Below are 22,232 nucleotides of genomic sequence, written 5' to 3' on the forward strand. Positions count from 1 at the left end.
TGCTTATTTTTATCTCATTTGCATAATTGCATCTCATCCCTCATCAACTTTGTAGTAGAACTCGAATGTGCATATCTATATTATGTGTTTGTGATGTTTTAATCTTCAAATATATTCTGTTTAGAAAAATCATTTCACCCACATAATGAGTATCTTTGTATGTCAGAATGCATCCAACAAATACGTCCTTTTATGTTTCTCCATATAGAGTGAGGTAAAATCAGTGGCATTCTTCATGTTCTCTACCAACACGCATTCAAACATGGTGAGATAATCCTCCTCCATACTCGAATTTGAGTTTGACTGTTACATCCAACATGGGTAAATTATTAAGATTATAATTAACAGACTAGCAACCCAACTTGAACCAGTTAAGGCTAAAACCAGACAGAATGTCTATCGGTTCAAGCATTATCAAACCAAATAAACTAAGGCCGATCTGATCAAATCCCAAGAAAAATACTTGAAATGCAAAATTGGAACAGAAGTTAGTGCAAAAGAACACAACAGGAACATCAACTAATTACAATTTCATTTAGTTGTATAATTGTAACCAAAGCATATATGCTCTTGACTGCTGCAAAAGTTATGCACCCATATTAAGAAGGAAAATTATTAAGTATCTATAAGACCATGCCACTAGTGTAGGATAGCATTTTCAAACCAATCAATGCTACAGCACTTCACAGAATCCAGTCCTGTGACTAAATCCGTGGAACAAAAAAATCAAACACAAATGTATGCCTCTCACCAACTCGGAGATTATACCTGAACGACGTGTTATTGTCTTCACGGTCAGCTATATGAACCTGCCCTTCATTTAGAGGTCCGCCGCTTATTCGCTATCGGGAAAAATAATAAAGAAAACTAACAAAAGGCCGCAATACAATTCATCTCTCACAAAAAAGGAACTTGCATCTTCAAGATCAAAACCTATACACGTTAAAGGGCTTTAAATGATTGCCTCCTCCTGTCAAGCTTCAATCTTCGGTTACAATCAACGTTTACAGGTTTCAACAATCGTTCTGCTTCTAATTCGGATTGAAGTGACGACTGCAATCTCCTTAAATTCCCATTGCACTGTTTATGGGCAGAAAGAATATTGCCACTAATATCGTGTTCATCGGGACTGAATTTTCGCTGGTAAGGCGAGTGCCACTTTGCTTGCAAATAAGCAAGCGATCTCCATGGAGGAAATGGCATTGAGTTCTGCTTAAGAGACGACCTAGCTGCGTCGACCATAAGCTGAAGTAATTGTTTCAACCTAGTCAAGGAGCCCACATAAACAACTGGAAGTGAATTCAATATTCTACCATAAGAATCAACTGCTCTAGCTATCTCAAAGTGGCTTCGGAAGTCAATATCAATAATCAAACGCTCGGAACAACCATTGTTGTAATTGACCACATCGATATACTCATGGTCACCTGCGTGTGTCGCACACAGTTTTGTCAAATTACAATAATTTATACTTTTCAAGCAATGAAATTATCATGAATATACTTTAGAACTAGTTTAAGAGATCTCAAGGGAAGTTGATTTTCATCGCGAATTGTAGGAATGAACTCTCAGATACATGTAACACAGCTCGAAAGAGGTCTCTTTTTCTACCATCTAGGCAATAGGAAGCTTGAATAAAAATGATGCAAGAGCTAATAAAATCAAAGAACCTAAAGGAGATAGCAAAAATTAGAATTCAGAGACTCCTTGAATACCTCCTGGAAATTTTCCGCTACCCTGCCACCTTGACGCACAAACAGCAGCATCATAGCCGGAAAGTCGCAACAGCTTTACCAGAGAATACCTGATGCAGCTGGTGTTACATTGCCCCGACTTCACAAAGTGTAGGTCTGTCTCACTGATGGAGAATACGAGAGAATGAACCACGGATGAAAGGTCAATCTCATATTGGCCTACCGGGTGCTTATAGTACTGCAACAAGACCGACCAAAAGGAAATAAGATAGATCAACCTTAAGTAAATGCTTTCGGTAGGAAACTGATATAGTAAAAGTACAAAGAATCACCAAAATTCACAAGATCGCAGTTCGAAACCAAATACAGTTGAGCAATTATAGAAAATGCAGACTTATTAACACATTAACAAGGCAATCTTAAGGGAAGTTCCCAATATTTTCAGATATGTGAAGCAAATCACTATGTTACTTACAGTATGCACCTATGTTAGTCGGACTTGGGTGCATGTCGAGTGTGAGTATGTATCCAACATGTTAATATTCATTTTCTTCTAGGTTTTCTCATATATTTGAAGAATCATATCTCTATATCCATGTTCGGATGTATGAGGTAGTCCAAGAAAAATGAAAAATCCAGATATGAACAATGACCATATATGATATATAGGAGTTTCTAATGAATTAGCATATTCTTTAATCTCCCTAAACAGATGTAGGGATAACAAAATTGTGACTGTCAAACAAAAATGACCAAAGCTTATAAATTTCAAGCTCAAATATTATGGTTAGATTTCCTAAGCTATATCAGTTTTCAACAACTATCATATAGAGATTATATTATGAAGATAAAAGTCCGCAATTCTCATCCGTAACCACAAAATTCATTTCTGTCAATCTCAAATTTGCAGCTCCTTGATTTTGGCCTTGGAAAAGTTAAAAACAAAATGAAGACTCTCAAATAAAATGAGCAAACTTTAGAGTTCAACCCTTATTCCTTAAATAAACTAGTTCTTTCCCAAAATAAAACCCAGAACCAACAAAAAAAAATTACAAAACCCAGAAACTCCAAAGATGAAAAAAATAAAATCTCAAAAAAACCCAATTATGGACAACCAGTTAATATAAATAAAAAAGAAAAGAAAAGAAAAGAGAGAGAGTTAATACTAACAGATATTTTATCGGCGAGGTGGATAAGATCGGAGAATCCAGAATCGCTATCGCTACTACACCAAGAATCGGCACCGGCGCTTCCGGCGTTATTTTCCAAAAAATCACTAACCATTAAAGCCAAATCATGTTCACTTTCATGGCTAAACCCCCACAAATTATTATTGTTATTATTACTATTATTCTGATAATCCTCGGGTGGCACCCATAGGCTGCACTCCATCGCCAAAACAAACCGCCGGCGTAGGATCAGAATTTCCCCAGTCCCTCCTACCAATTCACACCAAGCATCGCGTTCCCGTAATCTAAATGAAGGGCAGGGTGAGGGTGTGTTTTCTTGTGGGAGATGATGGAGGGACGGGGAAAGAAAGAACGAAAGAAGATGGAAGGAAGCAAAAACAACAAATCAGGTTGTTATTATTATAAACAAAGTAATATGATTGGCCAAAAGGAAACAAAAGTTGAAATTACCAAATGATATGTAATCCAGCAGCCCTGCTTTTATTTTATGAGCTTTTAACAATGGAGCATAAGACCCCACACGCATGGAGAGCTATCAATCCTTCTTTCTTTTTTTACTCAAATAAAAGAAATTGTGATAAGAGAGAATAACAGACATAATTAAAGATTTATTTAAGAAAATTTAATTATTGTATTACATTGTGTTCTTTTTAAAGTTACATTGGGTTAATCTTAATTCTTATAATATATATATATATGATCTAAAGTAATATATTGACCCAATAATGGAAACTGTGGATCAAAGTCTATGATGAATGCACATGGAACATCTTATGGAGGTCAACTAATCAATGTGGCTCATTTGACCCACCTCAATTGGCTCGATTCGTGGAACACATGAAAAAACCCATCTACTTAAACACTACAGTAAAACTAGGGTTATCATGGTTAATGTAAATCTTAATTAAGAGATAATATTATATAGAGTTTAAATCACTTAGGACTCTCATCTTGTAGATAGACACTAATCTTAATCGTTGAACTAATTCAATTATCATCGTTGGATCTGGGAGAGCTCAACTATAAATAGAGGTCTTCCCTTCATTTTAATCACTCAGCTATAAACCTTCAAAGTAATAAAATACTTTTAAGAGCATTTACTCAAACACTTGGTGTGCGCCTATTTTTCTATTTATTTGTGACTTCTTTTTTCTTTTTTCGAGTTTGCTTCCGCTTTGCTTCGGTTCCTTAAAGAATTTTTGCGAGATCTACCATTTTTCGAGAGTAAGGCTGACTTAGGCGAATTTGAACCTAAGAAATCGCCTAAGGCTGCGCGATTAGGCAAATTAAAGTTCTAGCCCCATGATAGTTGGTATTAGAGCTAGTGTTCAAAGGTGTCGATTGAGATGACGAAAGGAAGAGATGAACAGAATGTCCCGATGGAGACCTATGGAAAGACAAGAAAAAATAGCAGATCAAGGGATATGCTGTCGACTTTGGAAGGTCAGGTCACCAATCTCAAGGAATCCATAACTGGTGTGAAGGAAGCACTTGTGGTAGTTAAGGGATGCATCAATGAGTTAAACTCGACGAGAGAGAAGCTTGAGGACTATGTCATGGAGACTCTCAATTCCAATCGAGATGCAATGCGAGAGACCATTAATGTAGCCGTGAATGATTAGACCAAGAAGCTGACTAAGAAGAATGGTGTTGTCGAAGTTATAACCGTGACTTTGAAGGAAAAAGCTGAGGTCATGATGTCAAAATTTGAGGAGCTCGAGGGAGAGCTTATTGTGTGTAGATCTGCTGTAGGAAAAAAGGATGCTGGCTTCAATCCCTAAGTAACGTAAAATGGATGCCCCAAGTCGGAAGTGTTTAAAGGGTCTGCAAAATTTCTCTAAACCATTATGTGCAAACTTTTACAAAAGTTTTTCAAACTCAATCAATAAAATACTGAGATATAAACTCATCAGTATTAGCAAGATGAATTGTCTTAATTGCATGATCTGAAATTAATTATTTAAACAAGCAATCTTGCAAACGACAGGTTGCAAATTGATAACATATATGTGATTATTTTGTAGATGCATCTACCAAAATCATATAATATTAAAATCATCCACATTGTGGATGAATGAGCCCATATTCATTTTAGAAATGCAAGACATTAAATCTCAAACTTTAGCAAGTGAGTTTTTAATAATCAATTAAAAAATCTTCTGGTTCCTTAATGAATGTCCATATAAATTCTCAATTAATTTTCGCATCATATATGATCTAGGATGGTCTAACTGGTCACGTCAAATAGTAAATATATTTGTATTAGTAAACTTCTAGTTTACTTCAACATGTTTTCCAATTGTACTAATAATGTAAATATAAATTTTGACAATTGATAATTTTAGTGTCATTCTTTTTTTTATTTTGTATCAACATATAAATACTATTGTGACATTTACTACTGGAAATGTCTAAATCAATGTGAAGCCTATAATGCTACTAAGTCAATAAGTAAATATAGTTTTCAAACAATTATACGTAGTATTCACATCAGGGAATATGCTGAAATCTTCAAATATCTAAAAAGAAATTTGCAACTTCAGGTGCATCTAACCATAACGAGTTTTAGATAGAATTATCATATTTTATTACTCATAAACAAATCTTTCACAGTCAAATATTTTGCTTCCAACCCTTTAATGGGGATGATGACAAAAGAAGATCACAAATATTATAAAATAAATATAAATTAATAACCCAATCCTCTCTTTTTTATCCTTTCAAAATATATATTTATAACAATAGTGATTCATATAAAAGATAATATTTTCCTCATTCACAATTTCAATATATGATCCATTATAAATATATTTTAAAACCAATGGATTACCCATCCCAAGATATTAATATATTAGCTCTTCTAGAGCTTTCGACTAATTTTGTACTATCAAATATTGGAATAATATTTGTTTGTTTTAGTACCAAATAAGATAAATACTTTCTATCTATAATGATAGAATTTATTACTACATTCTCATATCTTTTCTCAAAGAATATTAACAGAAATAAAATATTTGTGCATACGCCACATATGTGGCCAATAATATTTCATATCACATTGATAATATAAGTTATCTTGGAAACTCTCATTGTTCTCTTATTTATTACTATGTTCCTATTTTTAGTGGTCCATGATTATATCTTTTATTTTCTTTATGTTTGCATTCACTTCAGGGAATGCAGTAAATCTAGTAAGTTAGACTTCTAAACGCCTCCATTGATTCTTTATTTCATAATCACCATCACAAAACATGCGTGGATTTCAAATCAAAATCTATATATTCATGTTGTCATGATTAGTCTCCGATCACATCCTCAATTACAACAACAATTATGATCTCTATATTTTCATTTTGCATAACTTTTATGTACTGCTACATTCACTTTAGGGAATGAAACAAAACTAGTGGAAAGAATTTCATAGTTTTTCATTAGTAACTTATTATTTTGCTTAGCCAATAGAAGGTATGAGATCGTTCGAAAATACTGTTAAAGTCATTTTCACAATATTGCTACTACAGGATCATATTAGATATTTCAATCATATAGTGTATGTATTCCTTGGGTAATATATAATACAAATACATGAGTATCCCGTGTTATTTATATATATGGTTTTAATGTAAAACACATGAAGGTTTTATTCAACATATACCTTTTTGATCTGAAACATAATATTATATTTTACAAAATTTTGCATCACAAGGAGCTAAAATATAAGCTCTTAAAGAGCTTTTTAGAGTTTGATGCAATATTAACTCTTCAGGAGCATATAATCATTTTATTGTATAACCTTAATGAATGCTTAATTTATTTTAAATAAAATTTTATTTATTCATATAAAAATAAAATGAATAGGTATAAACAAAACATATATTAAGCGTAACAAATAATAAATTCATGTCACTAATAAATCATTGTGGTTAGATAATATATATTTTATATATCATACCACAACAAAATACAAAATATTATAATGTCTAATTAAAATAACTTTACAACTATAAAAGTTTAAACATAAACATTTTCTAACCTCCACCTCTTATGACATAATTTCATCTCAAATTTTACAATGATATGAAATTATCACAGACAGGGTGAATATCCTAAAGTTCATGACAAGTAAGTATTTTTACTCACATTCCGCAATAATCATATATCTTAATCCAAATCAAAATTAAACCAATCAATTCTATTAAAAATGAAAAAAATATTTATCTCCACATAAAAATCTCAATAACTAAATGCATGAAGGGTTTTATAAATTTATAGTGATATGGATAGTAAATTATATAAATTGAACTTCTTAATAGAAATCAAATCAAATTTCAAAAGAAGTTGATTAGATTGACTTATGTTACTATGGATGAGAAGTAGTGATTATAAACACCCTTTGTAATGAAGAAAAATAGATCATCCCCAAGCAAATATCAAAAAGTAAACTTTGAGAGTGAATCTTACTTATCGATTTCATATAGATAACGGTATCAAATCTTTCACTATCCTTAAGAGCAAAAAGTAAAATAAGTTAATCAAAGCAATGATAATGTACAATGAAAGAAGAATAAAAAATAATAATCAGATATGAAACATTAAATAAAAGAAACTTCCTATAAAAACTTTGCAATTTGTCGTTAAAGATATTGAAAATCATGAAAGATAAAGTTTATTGAAAATATGAAAGCAATAGAAAATGTACTTTATTGATCAAATGAATGATTACAATGCTTCATCAAGTCTCTATTTATAGGCATAAGAAGTATAAAAGAAGTAGAGATCTAATTCTAATAACTATTAGAATTTAAAATACATTAAAACTTTATCTTAATCATGATGGGCATCCACTTAATAAGATATTCATAACATAAAACACATTGTTTGAAACTAATTAATAATAACACATACAATATGTACGATATTAAAATGAAAAAAAATTAGATTAAATTGTAAGTAAAACAAAATTTAAACATATAAATACATTAGATTATGAATACTAAATGGTAATAGCGATAATACATACAATTGACGTGCATATTAAAATAAAAACATATGAGAATAAACAAAATGAAACTTTGGTTGGGTGGTAATTTAAGGTTTTACTGATCCAATTAGCTTGGGTTTAAATTTCCCATACATATATTTTTATTGGTTTTTGTTAAAAAAAGAAAACTAAAGTACTCTCAAATAATATGATTTATTTTAATTATGAAAGGATATTTCCGAAATTTTCCTAATTCAATTTATGTCCAGTTGACTTAAATGATAGCAAATATAGATATACAATTGATAAATGTAATAAATTGTGCATATTAAAATAAAAATCTATATAAAATATTACGATGAAGTTTTGATTGAATGATAAATTTAAGGTTTTATTAATTCAACTGGTGCGAGTTCAAATCCCACAATATTCATATTTTTATTGGTTTTTGTTAAAATAAAAAGACTAAAATACCCTCAAATAATATAACTTGTTTTAATTACGTAAGAACATTTCCGTAATTTGTATAACCAAGTTGATCCCCGGTTGACTCTGTTCACTCCTTAAAATTTACTTGAATTCGAATATTTAAGAAAGCAATTGAAAGATGTTTATATGTATGTATGAGTTGTAACCTTCTACAATATCAAAAAGAATTAATGAGATTAAAATATTTATTTTTAACAAATTTTCTTAATTTTATATATTGTTCCTATAAACATGAGACTGATTCAATCTCCAACTGTGACATTGACTTGCTTGACAATCAATTTCCTTAATTTGTAATACATAAAAACCGGATAGAATATATTTGATTGATCCTATTGCCTATAAGATGCCAACCTTTCAAAGGGAATATAACTCGTTCAAAATGTGGATCTGACCAGGGTAGAGAGCTGTGAATGAAGACGATACAGTCGAGAGAGAGGGAGATTGGAAAATCGAGACTTACTAAAACTATATAACCTTCATTTCCTTTGTTAAATCGGTTGTGTAGTTTAATGTGGTTGGTTGTAAAATATGTAGATAGCACACCACAATCATCCTATGAAAATGATTGAATAATTAATTTTTTATTTCAATAATTATCCACTTTAATTCATCAATTCTAACAGTTGCTCCAAGCAAGTCTTGAAAATAATGGTCTCATCGTTTAAAACTTAAAAGAGAATGTAATTTTTAAATAAATATATATAATATGAAAAACTTTAAAAATTATTTTAAAAGTTCATAAAAAAAATAAGAAAATATATTAAAAATTAAAAAAATCTCAAAATTAAAATGTATATAAAAATACACCAATAGTCCCCTAACTTTGTTTAAATTTCATTTTTTCACTAACTTTTAAAACTTTAAAAAAATGTCACTAATGTTTTTGGGATGTTACAAAAAAGTCACTCCACCATTTTCTACTGTTATTGAGGTAATGCGCATTTGAGGTGGCACGTTAAATATACCCCATATTAAAAAAAGTTATTTTCTTTTTTTTATATATATATTTCTTTCTTTTTTCCTTTCCTTTCTCCGCCATCATTAGCAATTTCACCGTCTCACTATTGCCAACACACACCACCACCACCAATCTCACCTTCTCACCCTTGCCAAACTCGAACTAGCAACCATGCTCATCAAGCTTTCCACCACCACTAACGCCTCAACCCATAGCACCACTACTTCCAATCCATACTCTCATTGAGTTTATCGTAATAATACTCATAAATTTTGGTCTTTGTTTCACCCACCGATTCAACACTCCTTGTGATTTGAGTTTACTCAGAAATAAAGAAGTCTGGGTAAGTTCTTTTTTTTTTTGAGCTACCTTTTTAAAGTATGACAATTTAAAATTTATACAAACTAGAGAGAAAACAAATCAAAGAGAATACAAAGTAAAATCTCTCTATGTATACATATACATAGATCCAACAGCAAAATTGGGGAGATTTTCAAATAAAAGAAGAAGAAGAAGAAGAAATCTTCGGAAAATCTAAAAAAAAATAGAAGAAAAAAAACCCGATCATTGGGTCCGAGCTACAGGGTGTCCCATTGATTGCCGGAGCAACTACAATCAAATACAATTCATTTTAACGGTTACGACATATTATTAAGTTCAAAATATGATTACAACATGTTATACGAACATTTTCGAGTCTTGCACGAGCTTACGAAAGCTCTCAAGATGACTCGATGTCGAAAAAGAACCAAATTGTAAAATTTTCAAACTATCGAGTTTGCATCACAACTTCGAGGGTTGCAGGTCACGACGTAACTCACTGACTTCCCCTGATCACGACGTTAAAAGTTTGACGTCGCAATGTGACACCCTGTTTTCAAAATGTTCAATTGGTACCAATTCATATAACCTATTCAAACATATATCTCAATTCAACCATTTCATCACTTTTAACCATTCTCATATGCTTAATTTTGATCATTAACACCATATATACATATACCTTAGACAAATCATCACTTCAAATCGAAAACATATAACCATTCCCACTATTTCAACCATTTAACTATTTCAACCTACTTATATCATGTTCATATATGTATATTAAATAAATTGTAACTTAACTCAAACCACAATGCCAAATCAAAATTCATAATGACCATTTGAATACAAAACCGACTTCAAATCTTAGGTACATGACTTATATCAAAATGAAAAAGGGACTATACAAACTTTGTTGAGTTGAGAGCTACAAATTGGATGTTGAATCAATCCTTGAGACTTTGAGATTCCCTAATACTTGCACACGGAATAAACAAAACCGTACGCTAAGCGATAATGCTCAGTGGTACTTTCATGATTCAAGTCATATAATTAACATGGTAACAATATAAATATATGCCATTGCAAGATCACATTCCAACCATATCATATCAAGTACTGTTTCAAATTCATACAATGCCATCAATTGCAATTTAATTTATACATATCATGTTATCAATCTATTACCAATCATGCATATATTTTCATCAAAATTGTCACCAATTAATTATATCAATATAATATATCAAACCTTACTCTCGCATTAATACATTCAATTTCATTTCAATTCAAGCTATTTAACATATTATTATCCCGTTTCCATATTGAATCTATTGATTCGCTATATTTTCATATCAGTCCTCTAAGCTCATATAATCGGCTCACATGGTCTTTCACATGCTATCAATAATCACATATCACATACATGCTTCTGTAATATCATTCTATATTATCAAATCATTGCAGACATTATTTAACCAATATAAATTTCATATTTCGATTTCAAATTTCAATTTAACGTTTTGCCCAAGGCAATCTTAACAAAAACGGGCTTAGACACACAGGTGAACTACACCACACCAAGACACCAAAGTGCAAAGCCTGTATGCATCAAATGTATATACGTATTCAAATACATCCCTCCACCACACTAAGGTCTCTGAATAGATAGTGAATACTTGATGATCCGCAACAAATGTTGGATCCTGAAATAAAATATCATAATCTCCATACCATCAACTATCTCGTACACATGCGCACAGATGACCCTATTGGTATGTCAAATGTATCCTAGCATTTTACTAAGTTCGCATGGGCATAAATCATCCATATATCATAGTCTCATTTCATTTAATCACCAATTCATATACATATCATATAGCATAATTCATATCACATATCATATATTAATAATATCACACTCTTTTATACTATATTTAGTCCAGTCGAAATTCCCGATATCCAGTATCATTCAATATTATCAACACAAATAAATTCATATAACTTACTAACATCAAATTCATATCATCACATATTCAACACCATTGTTCCATACCATTTTTATCATCAATTCATAATATAAGACATTTATCAATTTATATCTTACTTATTTCTATTTTATTCAATTCAACCCAATTAATTTCAAAATATCAATTTAGTTAATTTAAAAGGTTAATAACAAATTTAACCCTTGAACTATAGCTAAAATATCAATTTGATACTTTTAAAATTTTTCTTAATAATAATTCTAAAAAATATTTAAAATAAATAATTAAAAAACATATATATTAATTTTTTAAGCAATTTAAATATGTTTAGGATTATTGTACCAATAAATACGTTTGGTAAGGAGGTTAGGCCATTTAAATATCAAAGATTTTGAGCAATTTAATAGCTACTTGCCCTTTAATTTTTACATGAATTCATCATCAATTGTTCCAAATTAGTAATGTTTTTGTAGATAAGCATCTTTAAAATTAGTTAATATATTGGTTGGATCAATTAAAGATTTATTATTAATTATAAGAAAAATATTTTATTTAATATACTATTTGTACAAAAAATTGAAGGAAATAAAAGATAATATATTCATTACTGTTTGATAAAGGCTTAATACATAATTTAGTATATGAGTTTGATACATTTTTTCATGTACGTAGTACCTGTGTTATTTTTTGGTGGTGTTTGTATTTGACAAAAGTTATACATTTTCATACCTGAAGATAATATTGTTAACTTTTTAGTGTTTAATTCGGGTTTTAGAGTTGATATGATAAAAATTCATAATTAGTGTAAACTATAGAATTACTCACCCAACTATTAGCATGTTTCTGTTTTGGTCACCCAACTATGAAAATTTTCAATTTAGTCGCTAACATTTTAGATCATTTCTATTTTGGTCACTCTCTATTAAATAGTTAATGGAAGTGATGATGTGGCATTTTTCTAACTGGTATAATAATACATTTTGTCCCCAACACTAACACATTCTATCAATTTGATCTTAATTCTATATAATTCAATAAATTTAAATCTCCACATTTACAAATTCTATTAATTTGATCCTCAAACACATATAATCAAATATAAATATGATTATATTTAAACATATATACTTAAATCTTGATAAACTTATATGTAAATTTGTGATTTTGATAAACTCAGAACCCTGCAAAGCTTAGTAAATTTGTCATTTTTATAAATTTTATTCATGATCGTGCTAATAGCATACTCAAGAGGACACAATTTTTCCTATGAAACCTAACAAATAATTAACAAATAAAAAGAAAAACTAAAAAGTTTCCTATAAGCCTTTTTCAAGTCATCATCTTTGCCATTCTTGTTAACTGAAAGAATCATATAATAATCTGCACCCAAATTTTATTGTAAATTTTATCTTCATCTAATTTGTTTGTAAATTATTTAGAAAAGGATGTAAAATTTCTAGGTTTTCGATTTTTCTAACTTGAATTTTAGATTTTTTTAATTTTTGTAATATTTTTAATTTTTTAGATATATATTTTTATAATTTATAATTTCTTTTATATTTTCAATTTTTTATATTTTCTTTTAAAATTTTTGAATATTTTTATAAAAAATAGATTATGGCATCATCAATTCCACATGTCACAACCTAAGAGTGCCATATGTCATATATTTAACACTGTTACAAAAAAAAAGTACCAAAACCCTTGACGGAATGAAAATTCAGGTACCAACTTGAGACAAAAAAAATCGTAAGTACTAACTTGAGAGAATGTGTCAAGTTCGGGGGGCTAAATGCATATTTGAGGCTTATAATTATTACTAAATAAAAGCACATATAATAGTATTTATTATTTATAAATAATATTATATTTTGTACTTTTCATAATATATAATTTAGATTTAATTTTATGTGTTTGATGATCAAATTGATAGAACTTGTAAATGTGAAGTGTTAAATTTATTGAATTATTTAGAATTAGGATCAAACCGATAAAATGTGTAAGTATTGAGGAATAAATGTGTTATTCTACCAGTTAAAAAATGCCACATCATCAATTCCATTAATCATTTAACGGGGAGAGTGACCAAAATAGAAACGATCTAAAACGTTAGTGACTAAATTGAAAAGTTTCATGGTTGGGTGACCAAAAAAAAAATACACTAATAGTTGGGTGACTGATTTTATAGTTTACCCTAGTTAATAATATTAGCATTTAACTTTAAAAAGTCAATTATAGAATCGAAATTAAACCACATCCATCGGATTGTATTTGAAAAATTAAACAAATTCAAAATTAACACTAAATTTATTCTATTAAAAAATCATTAAAAATTCAAACCTAAAAATATTAGCAATTAACTTTTATCAAATCAACCCTAAAATCTAAATTAAACACTAAAAAATTAACAACGTAACCTTTGAATACCAAAAACATATAATTTTGTAAAAAAAAAGTCAGGTATCATATTAGAAAAAAGAAGTGTCAAACTTGAGTATCAAATGATATATTAATCATTTTGATAATAATATTATCTTGTCAAGCCAAGTGGAAGCATTGAATAAGAAAATTGATGGTATGAATTTTTCTACACAGGTGAATCCAGTGATGCAACGCGATGTGAATGGAGTGGGGGTAATTAATTCAGGATGTTTACCCTTGGGTTCTAGTATGGAGAATGAGCAAGTCAACTTTATGCACAATTTATTACCTTCATTAGTTGTATTGTTTACAAATAATCTTATACAACTTGTTGATAAATAACTATTTTATTATTGACTGAATCATAAGATATGTTTGACTTTAGTTCAACAATTTTTACGATTCTTTCTTATAATATATAGTTAAAATATGTTTTAGGTCTATGTATTAGAGGTATTTATCGGTCGGGTTAGGCCTAACTAAAATCTTAGGCCGAAAAGTGGGTTTAAAATTTTGCCCAAGTTCTTCCCAGATAAAAATACTAAAACTCAGGCCCGATCCAGCCCGCCTGTATTAAATTTTTTAATATTATTTTTATATAATTTTTAAAATATATATATAAAACACATCAAAATTACTAAAAATATTAAAATAAATATTTCCTAACAAATTGAAAATAAAATTTTAAAAATATGTATACTTAAATAACACTAAGATATACGCAATTAAACAAGCAAATGCCTCTAAAATAATAACAAAAGTAACAATAAAATAAGAGTTATATAATACCCAAACAATAACGAAAAAATAGTAGCAACATAATAGTGAAATGGTAGCAAAATAAGGAGAAAATAACAAAAAAATAGCATTAAAACAACAAAAAGATAACATACTTTTTTGTCCTTTTGAAAATTCGTGTCGAGCCAGGCCCGGGAAAAAAATGTCTTACCCAAGGCTCGGCCCACTTTTTAAACGCGTCTTGAAATGTGTCTTAAAAGTTATTAACTTTCATGAGACAATATGTGTTGGATCCTCCTTATCAAAATAGAGTTCAAAGTATTCAAGACGCTTTTTTGAATAGCTCTAACTACCTCCAAACTATCAGATTGAATTATCACCTTGTCATGTCCTCTTCATTGAATGAGCTTGAGACCATCCAAGATGACTCAAAGTTCAACATAAAAAATTGAGCACTTCCCTATATATCGGTTATATCAAAAAATCCAATCCTCGTTTTCATCATGCACTACTCCCCCAACAACAACAAGTCTCGAACTCAATTGAACAACACCATCAGTGTTTATATGAACCCAATTCCCTGTTGTTGATTCCCCGAAAGTATATTCATGGCAACAGACCGGTTCATCTCTAAAGGCAGAAAAATACTGTTTAGCCAAACTATTCGAGACTTTGACTATCTCACTCGAACTTCAAATTATGCCTTGGAAAATAAAGAGATTACGATTTTTCCATATGCGCCAAGTGAGTAATCCAAAAAGGAAAACTTAGATTTTTTTTTTATAAATGTTACAATAACAAATTTAACTGAGAAAAATAACTGAAATTAACAATTAGACATAATTTTTAAGATTAAAAAAATAAAAAAAATAAATTTCTAAAAAAAAAGTATATAATAAAAGTAGATGAATTTCTTATTTATTCAAGAAACAATCAATCATTCAACATCAAAGTAGGAGCTTTAACAACCATTCTTAATAAATTTGACAGCGAAATGAAACCGACCACTCAAAATATTAAAACAACCAGATTCTTATTGGACTACCCAACTGGTTTGTTTGTTAATAATTATTGAAATCTAGGTCATACTATTGGTTCTGGGCTTTTATAACACCTAAAACATGGGATAAAACTTGGTTCCACTGCTTTGTTCAATCAAAATCATTGCAGGAAACACAAGTCAACCACAAGTCCTCATCTTCTCCTGCAACACCCCACTTTTATTTGACTTTTTTTCTCTTGTTCATGTCTCAACGAGGATCCAATCCAGATGGTAACACACAGGCCAGCAGGGTAACTGATCACTGCTTCTTTTTCTTTTTTTCATGTAAGCTTGCAAGTTTGATTATAACTTTCAATCTCATTACATGATGTTTTATCTTTTTTTATTTTTATTTTTTATTTTGCAGTTTATCAATGAATTCCCAGTGTTCATGAATCAGATCGACTTATTAATAGCAAAATACGAGAAGCTGGTTGACACTGAAGCAACTCAGCTGGATGAGATCAATAGTTTGAAAGTCATGGTTGCGGACAAAGATGAAAAAATTCGCATACACGAACAACTGTGCCGTGAGCTTCAGAAAGAGGCGAACGAATTGAAGGCGAATTTAGAGAAAACCAAGAAGGAACATGATGTGAAGGTATCTGAGCTCGAGGAAAAGCTCAAGGCCAAGGAAAAGGAAGTAGGCAAAATGATCAATAAGGTTGAGGAGATGGCTAACTCGATGACTTGGGAAAAGCTAAGAAGCTTGAACTTACGCTCGGCTGTGAGTGTGTACTAGCATTAGTCATGTATTGGATGGGTGTTTTAAACATCGTATCTTAAAATTTTGATGGCTGCTACCATGAATTTTTTTGCTTGTATTTTAAGTATAAACTGTTGTTCTACTTGCTTGTGCAGCCGCAGTTGGATGACAGCCCAAATACTCATAGATCAAGGTAAACTGTGAAATTGATGTTACACATACGTACATATCCTTTTGAGGACAAAAAAATATCATCAAATCAAATATGAGATATCACTCTTATCAGAAAAATTGTGCGGGCTTCAAATAAAATAAAATAGAGTTAAAAATTTCTCCTATAAAAGGAGATGGAGGAAGCCTAAAAAAGGCATTCAAGTTAGTTTTGAAATATTTCTCTAAAATTATTTCTCATACACCATTCACCCCTATTTTATAAAACTTTTTTTTACTACTAGTTTCATTCTGTAAATTTGTATTACCATCTCTAATATCAATTAATTTTGTCATATCGTGCTTCCCAAGATCTAGGGATAGGTATAAGGATAAGAGTCGATCTCCAAGTAGGGTGGGGCGTTGTTCAAGATCTTCAAGCGAGAGCGAAGATGATTACAGAAACGAGTAAGCGCAAGTTTATTTCATTTTGCTTTTGGTGTTATATGAACAGTGTGTCTATTCCCATTTCCGACTCTCATTTTTTTAACTTTGTTTCAATGATCACATTTGTTGGAAGACTGCGGAAAACAATGTGGCCTGGAAAACGACGAAAATCGAAGTCTAAGGATAGAGGCAGCAGTAGATGACCCCTACGGGCTACGGTTTTCATGAGGTGCTGCCTTCCTTTATTACCTGTCTCTGTACGTTACATAAACTGTGTGATGGAAATCACAATGGACTTCTTTCTTATATATTTCATGTTCTACACTGACTATTCAGTAATTGATATTTGAGATTTGGATATTGCAAATGAGCATCTAGGGGATAGGAATCATAGGAGCAGTTCCCTATATATTTTATCTCTTCTGCATGAATCCGGCTATCATCATTATTATCTACTGCAGATTTGGATATTGAATTTCGGATATCCCTTATCAAAATCCACATCACTTATAATTACATATCTAAATTAGCTTTATTTTGTTGGATAATGATTTCATTTGGAAAATTTGGGCGCCACATGCAAAGACTTCAAAATATTGGACATGACACAATAAGACCAAAAATACCACGACACAGAAATTCAATAACAGAAACAACACTATATCAAGGATTAAAAAGAAAATCCTTGTTTAGCTCCTCGATGTGGTCAGTGAATGTGCAACTGTTATAGAGAAGCCAAGAAAATCCAGTTAAGAACAATCTGGGATATGATAACTGAAAAACAAGAGAAACAATAATAGTACAAAGTTTGAAAAGATGATTGCTAAGCTCTCGATTGAAATAAGTCGTAAATACAAATAAAATTCAACTCCACTAAGATGTGACAAACCTCCTTGAGTATTCGAACATCCCTAGGAGATGGGATTCTTTATCAGTGAAAGCTTCAACATCTATCTGCAGTGGCTTTACGAAATATCCAATATTGGGCCGCAACTTAACCGGAAGCTTCTCACCATCGTAAAATAAAGCTAGCTTCAAAGGCAATAGATGGTGATGAAAACGAACTTGATTAATCCTTCTTGTTGTCTGACCTGGTTCTAAAGAAGCAATCTCTTCCATTGGAACAAGTGTTGGCACATTATCAGATGAGGCTCTGTTAGACTCCACATTGACAAACTTTATTCCCGATATAGTCTCTGATGAACAGTTCTTAAAAGAAACTTCTACGCAGACAAGTAGATGCGATATGCTTGATATTTCTGATGAAAAAGAATAATCAACCTTCAAATCATTTCCATTTGCAGGCTCCAAGAGAGAATAGCTTTTTGGTTTTATCTGCTTTCCAACATCCCCAGTAGATATTCTTGCCGAAGATTTACGGACTTGACTTTGCTCCAACATGCCTGGGTTTGATGAACCAGGTTGTTCCTCCAACCATGACTCTAGAGCTCTATTTGACATTAATTCCCCTAGTTTACCAGAAGAAGAATGAAAAACTCCATTCTGATTTTCAGAAGCATTGCCAATATCGGAAATCTGAAGCAACAGGTCTGCATTATCATTGCCTTCACTTGATTCGCCATCATCACATGGCCACTGCTTCTCGAGCCAGAGAAAGAGTGCTGTGAACCATAATCTGAAGCACTTTCATTGTCTGAAGGATCAGATGATGTGCCATGATCGTCTGTCCCACTATAATCTGCTGCCTCCTTCATAATTATACGTGTTCCTTCAGGCTCATTAATGTCATCAAGGAGCAAACTGCAGGGCTTTGGAAGAGGTTCGTACCAGGGAGCAGTATGAAGAACCATATGTGAGAGAGACCCAGGTAGTTTAAAATCGGTAATTAATTGATTCAGTTTTCACTTCTCTTGTTTGTTTCCTAAATATGCCGTTCACAACTATGTGTAGGTCTTTTTCAGGAAGACTATGCACTCCTTGTGACCCTTGAGAGATGAAATTGTATGATAAAAGTTTCTTTTGGAGACAAGCTCGGTCACGGACATCGTAGTTCGAATCACATTCAGCCAGTTCAACCAAATATCTGAAAACTTTCTTGAATGTCGACAGACCTTCTCCTGTAGCACCTGATAGAACCTGCAAGTACAGACAAACTGAAAATACAGGCTTTTTCTCTGAACATTAACAACAAGCAAGCGGAAAAAAAATGAAACTGATAAACTGCAGAACTTTAAATTAATTAAAGATGACATGCAACAGCAAGAGTTTTCGAGCTTTATTTATTTTACTTTTTTTTTAATATGATATGGCTACTTTCCATCCCATTTCATAAGTAAAACAGATTATCGGAGGAAGGCCAAATATCTTTTCCAGAAATATTCGTCCATAGCTAGGCTAGAATTGATCAAGAATATTATAGCTCTTGGAAATACCTTAGTCACTGTACTAAGAATTTGAAGCTTTGTTTCCAACGCTTCTGAAGTAACTCACCATGCAAGATACTTCAGCACCGTCGTTAACATCCTATGAATTATCTCCCCCAAAGAGCTGTATTCTCCCACCATCCAAATAATCATTGCACGAACTGAAGGCACCTTGATTGAATCCAAACTACGGACTAACCGAATTATAACCTTTGAATAAAAAATAAGATGTTGGCTATCAGCCAATTAATATGAAAACACTGCAGGAATGCAAATAATTTAAAGATTCTGCCAAATAGACAGAGAGGTATGCAAAAAGCGCATAGCTAAAGCTGAAATGAAATAAGCAAGAGAGAGATACCTTCTCATGAATTGGTGGTTCTTGCTTTATGATTGATGTAATACCCTAATTTTTCCCGGCCCAAATCAAATAAATAAACCAAATATAAAAAAAATAATAATAAAAATAAAATAAAAAAGTTATCAAAAGTCCATCAGTCCAGCAAACCCAAAATACAGGCTAAGTCCATTTATAAATAGCCCAAACCCAAACAGATCCTAAACTACACAAACCATTTGCCCAATACAAGCCCAAAAAAAAGTTTCAAAGAAACCCTAGCAGCATGGCTCCCAGCGCCGCAGCAGTAGCGCCTCTCTGCTCTCCTTCGCACACGCACGATGCCTTCACACGCCTCAGCCGCCGCTCCAGCAAGCCATCAAGCCGCAATCAACCTCTGGCCTCGCATGCGCGCCACTGCCACTCGCGCGAGCCTCCATACGCACACGTCGACTGCTTCGTACAACACCTGCAAAGGACAAAAACGAGCAACACAACAGAGGCAGCAAAAAAAACAGAAATAGAAAAACAGAAATAGCAGAGAGGATTTTGTATTATTTTCTTTTTATTATATTTTGTATTCTAGCTATAAAAAGCCAATAAAAACACTGAAAATTGGACGCATTCAATAGAGAATATCAATACAAACGAAAAAAATTGAAAGAAAAAGGTGATTTTAGATTTTATTTTGAAAATTTTCTCTCGATTCTTTGTTTCTTTCTTTCGATTCTTTGATTCATTTTTCTTTTGATTTACTATTTAAGAGAGAAAACAGAAGGAGAGTGATTTTACCTGATATTGGAATTGTTGTTTGCTCCGTTGTGATCGGAGTCGAACGACGGTTCAAAAGATCGGAGAACTCTCGAATATCCGAGCGGCGCAGAGAGTTTATTTCTATTCTTTCTTTTCCTTTAGGTTTTCTTTTAGATTGGGAACATTTTTGGTAGCTTAGGGTTTTGAGTTTTAAACCGTGAAGGAAACGGCGTCGTTTGGAGCCAAGGCCATGGCTTCAAAACGGTGTCGTTTGCAGGCATAAATCCGCGCGGTGACCTGACCTGAGGAAGGATCTGCGCGTTTTGCGACCATTGGGCATATTGCGCAAAAGGTCCTTCTGCTCCTGCAGGATCTTTAAATCGGTTCTCTTTTACTTTTTAATTTTTGCCCCGCATTTTGAATTTGTCTCGTTTTAGTCTGCGTCAATTAGAGGTGCTCATGGGCCGGGCGGCCCGGCCCGGCCTGACGGCCCGCCCGAAATATGGGAGGGTTTGGGGAAAAATATAGGCCCGAAAATATGGGCTTGGGAAAAAAAACGATGCCCGATTAAAAAATGGGCCGGGCCTCGGGCACCACTTTTTTGGCCCGGGCCCAGCCCGGCTTGGCCTGAATATAATAAATATTTTTATTTTTTTAATTTTAAAATATTTTTTTTAAAATTTTTAAAATTTTTAATTTTTTTAAAATACTTTTTAAATTTTTTTTAATTTTAAAATATTTTTAAAATACTTTTTTAATTTTTGTTTTAATTTTTAAAATAAATTTTTTGTATTTATTTAAAAAACGGGCTGGGCGGGCCGGGCCTGGGCTTATGAATTTTTTCCCGGGTCGGGCCTGGGCAAAATTCTAGGCCCATATTTCGGGCCGGGCCCGGCCCATGAGCACCTCTAGCGTCAATGCGTTGCGTTTTAGGGAATGGAATAATTTCCAATCTGGCCCCCTCGTAATTCGTGAATTGAAGCTTAGACCCTCCGTGTTTTTTAAAATTATATTTGTGGCCCTTTAATTCTGTTCTGACTGTTGTTTAGTCCCTCTTGCATTTTTTAACCACTTAATTATTTTCATTTTTATTGCTATTATTATTTTTATCACTATTTATTATTGTTCTTATTATTATATTTGATTATATCTCTATTTACCTATATATATATGTTACTTTATTATTTATTATGATTTATAGACCACTTTTATTATATATATATGTACATAGGTAATATATATTATTTAATTTTTAACTATATATATTTTTTATACATATATAACTTTCATTAAAATTATTTTTACCTCACATGATGTTGTCGGTTTTATATTATTTTTTATTTAGTATGTAATACTCTTTTAGGTTAAGTATATACTACCTTGAATGTTATATTTCATTTTTTTTTTGAACTCTATGTTTGGATTTCTTTTTTGAAACTCTCATATATATGTATTATTTGCTTTAGATTTATTTTCGCGTACGGTTTATCAATGATTACTCTCATTCTTTCACTCTATTTATTTCTTAAGTTACTTTTAAATTTGTATGTTCTATTTATGTTTATGTAAATTTGCTTGGTTTCAATTAGTTTTCTATTACTTGTCAATGTTGGTATTTGCATGATATGTG

The 22,232-nt window shown here is 31.6% G+C and overlaps 2 protein-coding genes and 1 pseudogene across 3 annotated transcripts; 1 reads left to right on the top strand and 2 right to left on the bottom strand.

Moving 5' to 3' along the window:
* Positions 1–511: 511 nt before the first annotated feature.
* Positions 512–3,470, bottom strand: LOC107904732 (uncharacterized). The gene is made up of 4 exons (XM_041091973.1): positions 3,335–3,470; positions 2,865–3,199; positions 1,716–1,932; positions 512–1,427 (listed from the first exon to the last, which is right to left on the bottom strand). Exons 1-4 carry the CDS (start codon positions 3,408–3,410, stop codon positions 943–945), a joined length of 1,113 nt encoding a protein of 370 aa, XP_040947907.1. The 5' UTR covers positions 3,411–3,470; the 3' UTR covers positions 512–942.
* Positions 3,471–15,869: 12,399 nt separating this feature from the next.
* LOC107904730 (uncharacterized) lies at positions 15,870–17,488 on the top strand. 2 transcript variants are annotated; one of them, XM_016831197.2, is made up of 5 exons: positions 15,870–16,110; positions 16,193–16,552; positions 16,687–16,724; positions 17,054–17,149; positions 17,262–17,488. In XM_016831197.2, the coding sequence occupies exons 2-5, from the start codon at positions 16,217–16,219 to the stop codon at positions 17,329–17,331; spliced, it is 540 nt and encodes a 179-aa protein (XP_016686686.1). In that variant the 5' UTR covers positions 15,870–16,110; positions 16,193–16,216; the 3' UTR covers positions 17,332–17,488. The 2 variants fall into 2 exon arrangements, with proteins under 2 accessions (XP_016686686.1, XP_016686685.1); XM_016831196.2 differs by having other exon boundaries at positions 15,872–16,076.
* Positions 17,489–17,877: 389 nt separating this feature from the next.
* Positions 17,878–20,935, bottom strand: LOC121203304 (AP3-complex subunit beta-A-like; annotated as a pseudogene).
* Positions 20,936–22,232: the final 1,297 nt, after the last annotated feature.

Source organism: Gossypium hirsutum, chromosome D04, assembly GCF_007990345.1.
Source record: "Gossypium hirsutum isolate 1008001.06 chromosome D04, Gossypium_hirsutum_v2.1, whole genome shotgun sequence".
Classification (NCBI taxonomy): Eukaryota; Viridiplantae; Streptophyta; class Magnoliopsida; order Malvales; family Malvaceae; genus Gossypium; species Gossypium hirsutum.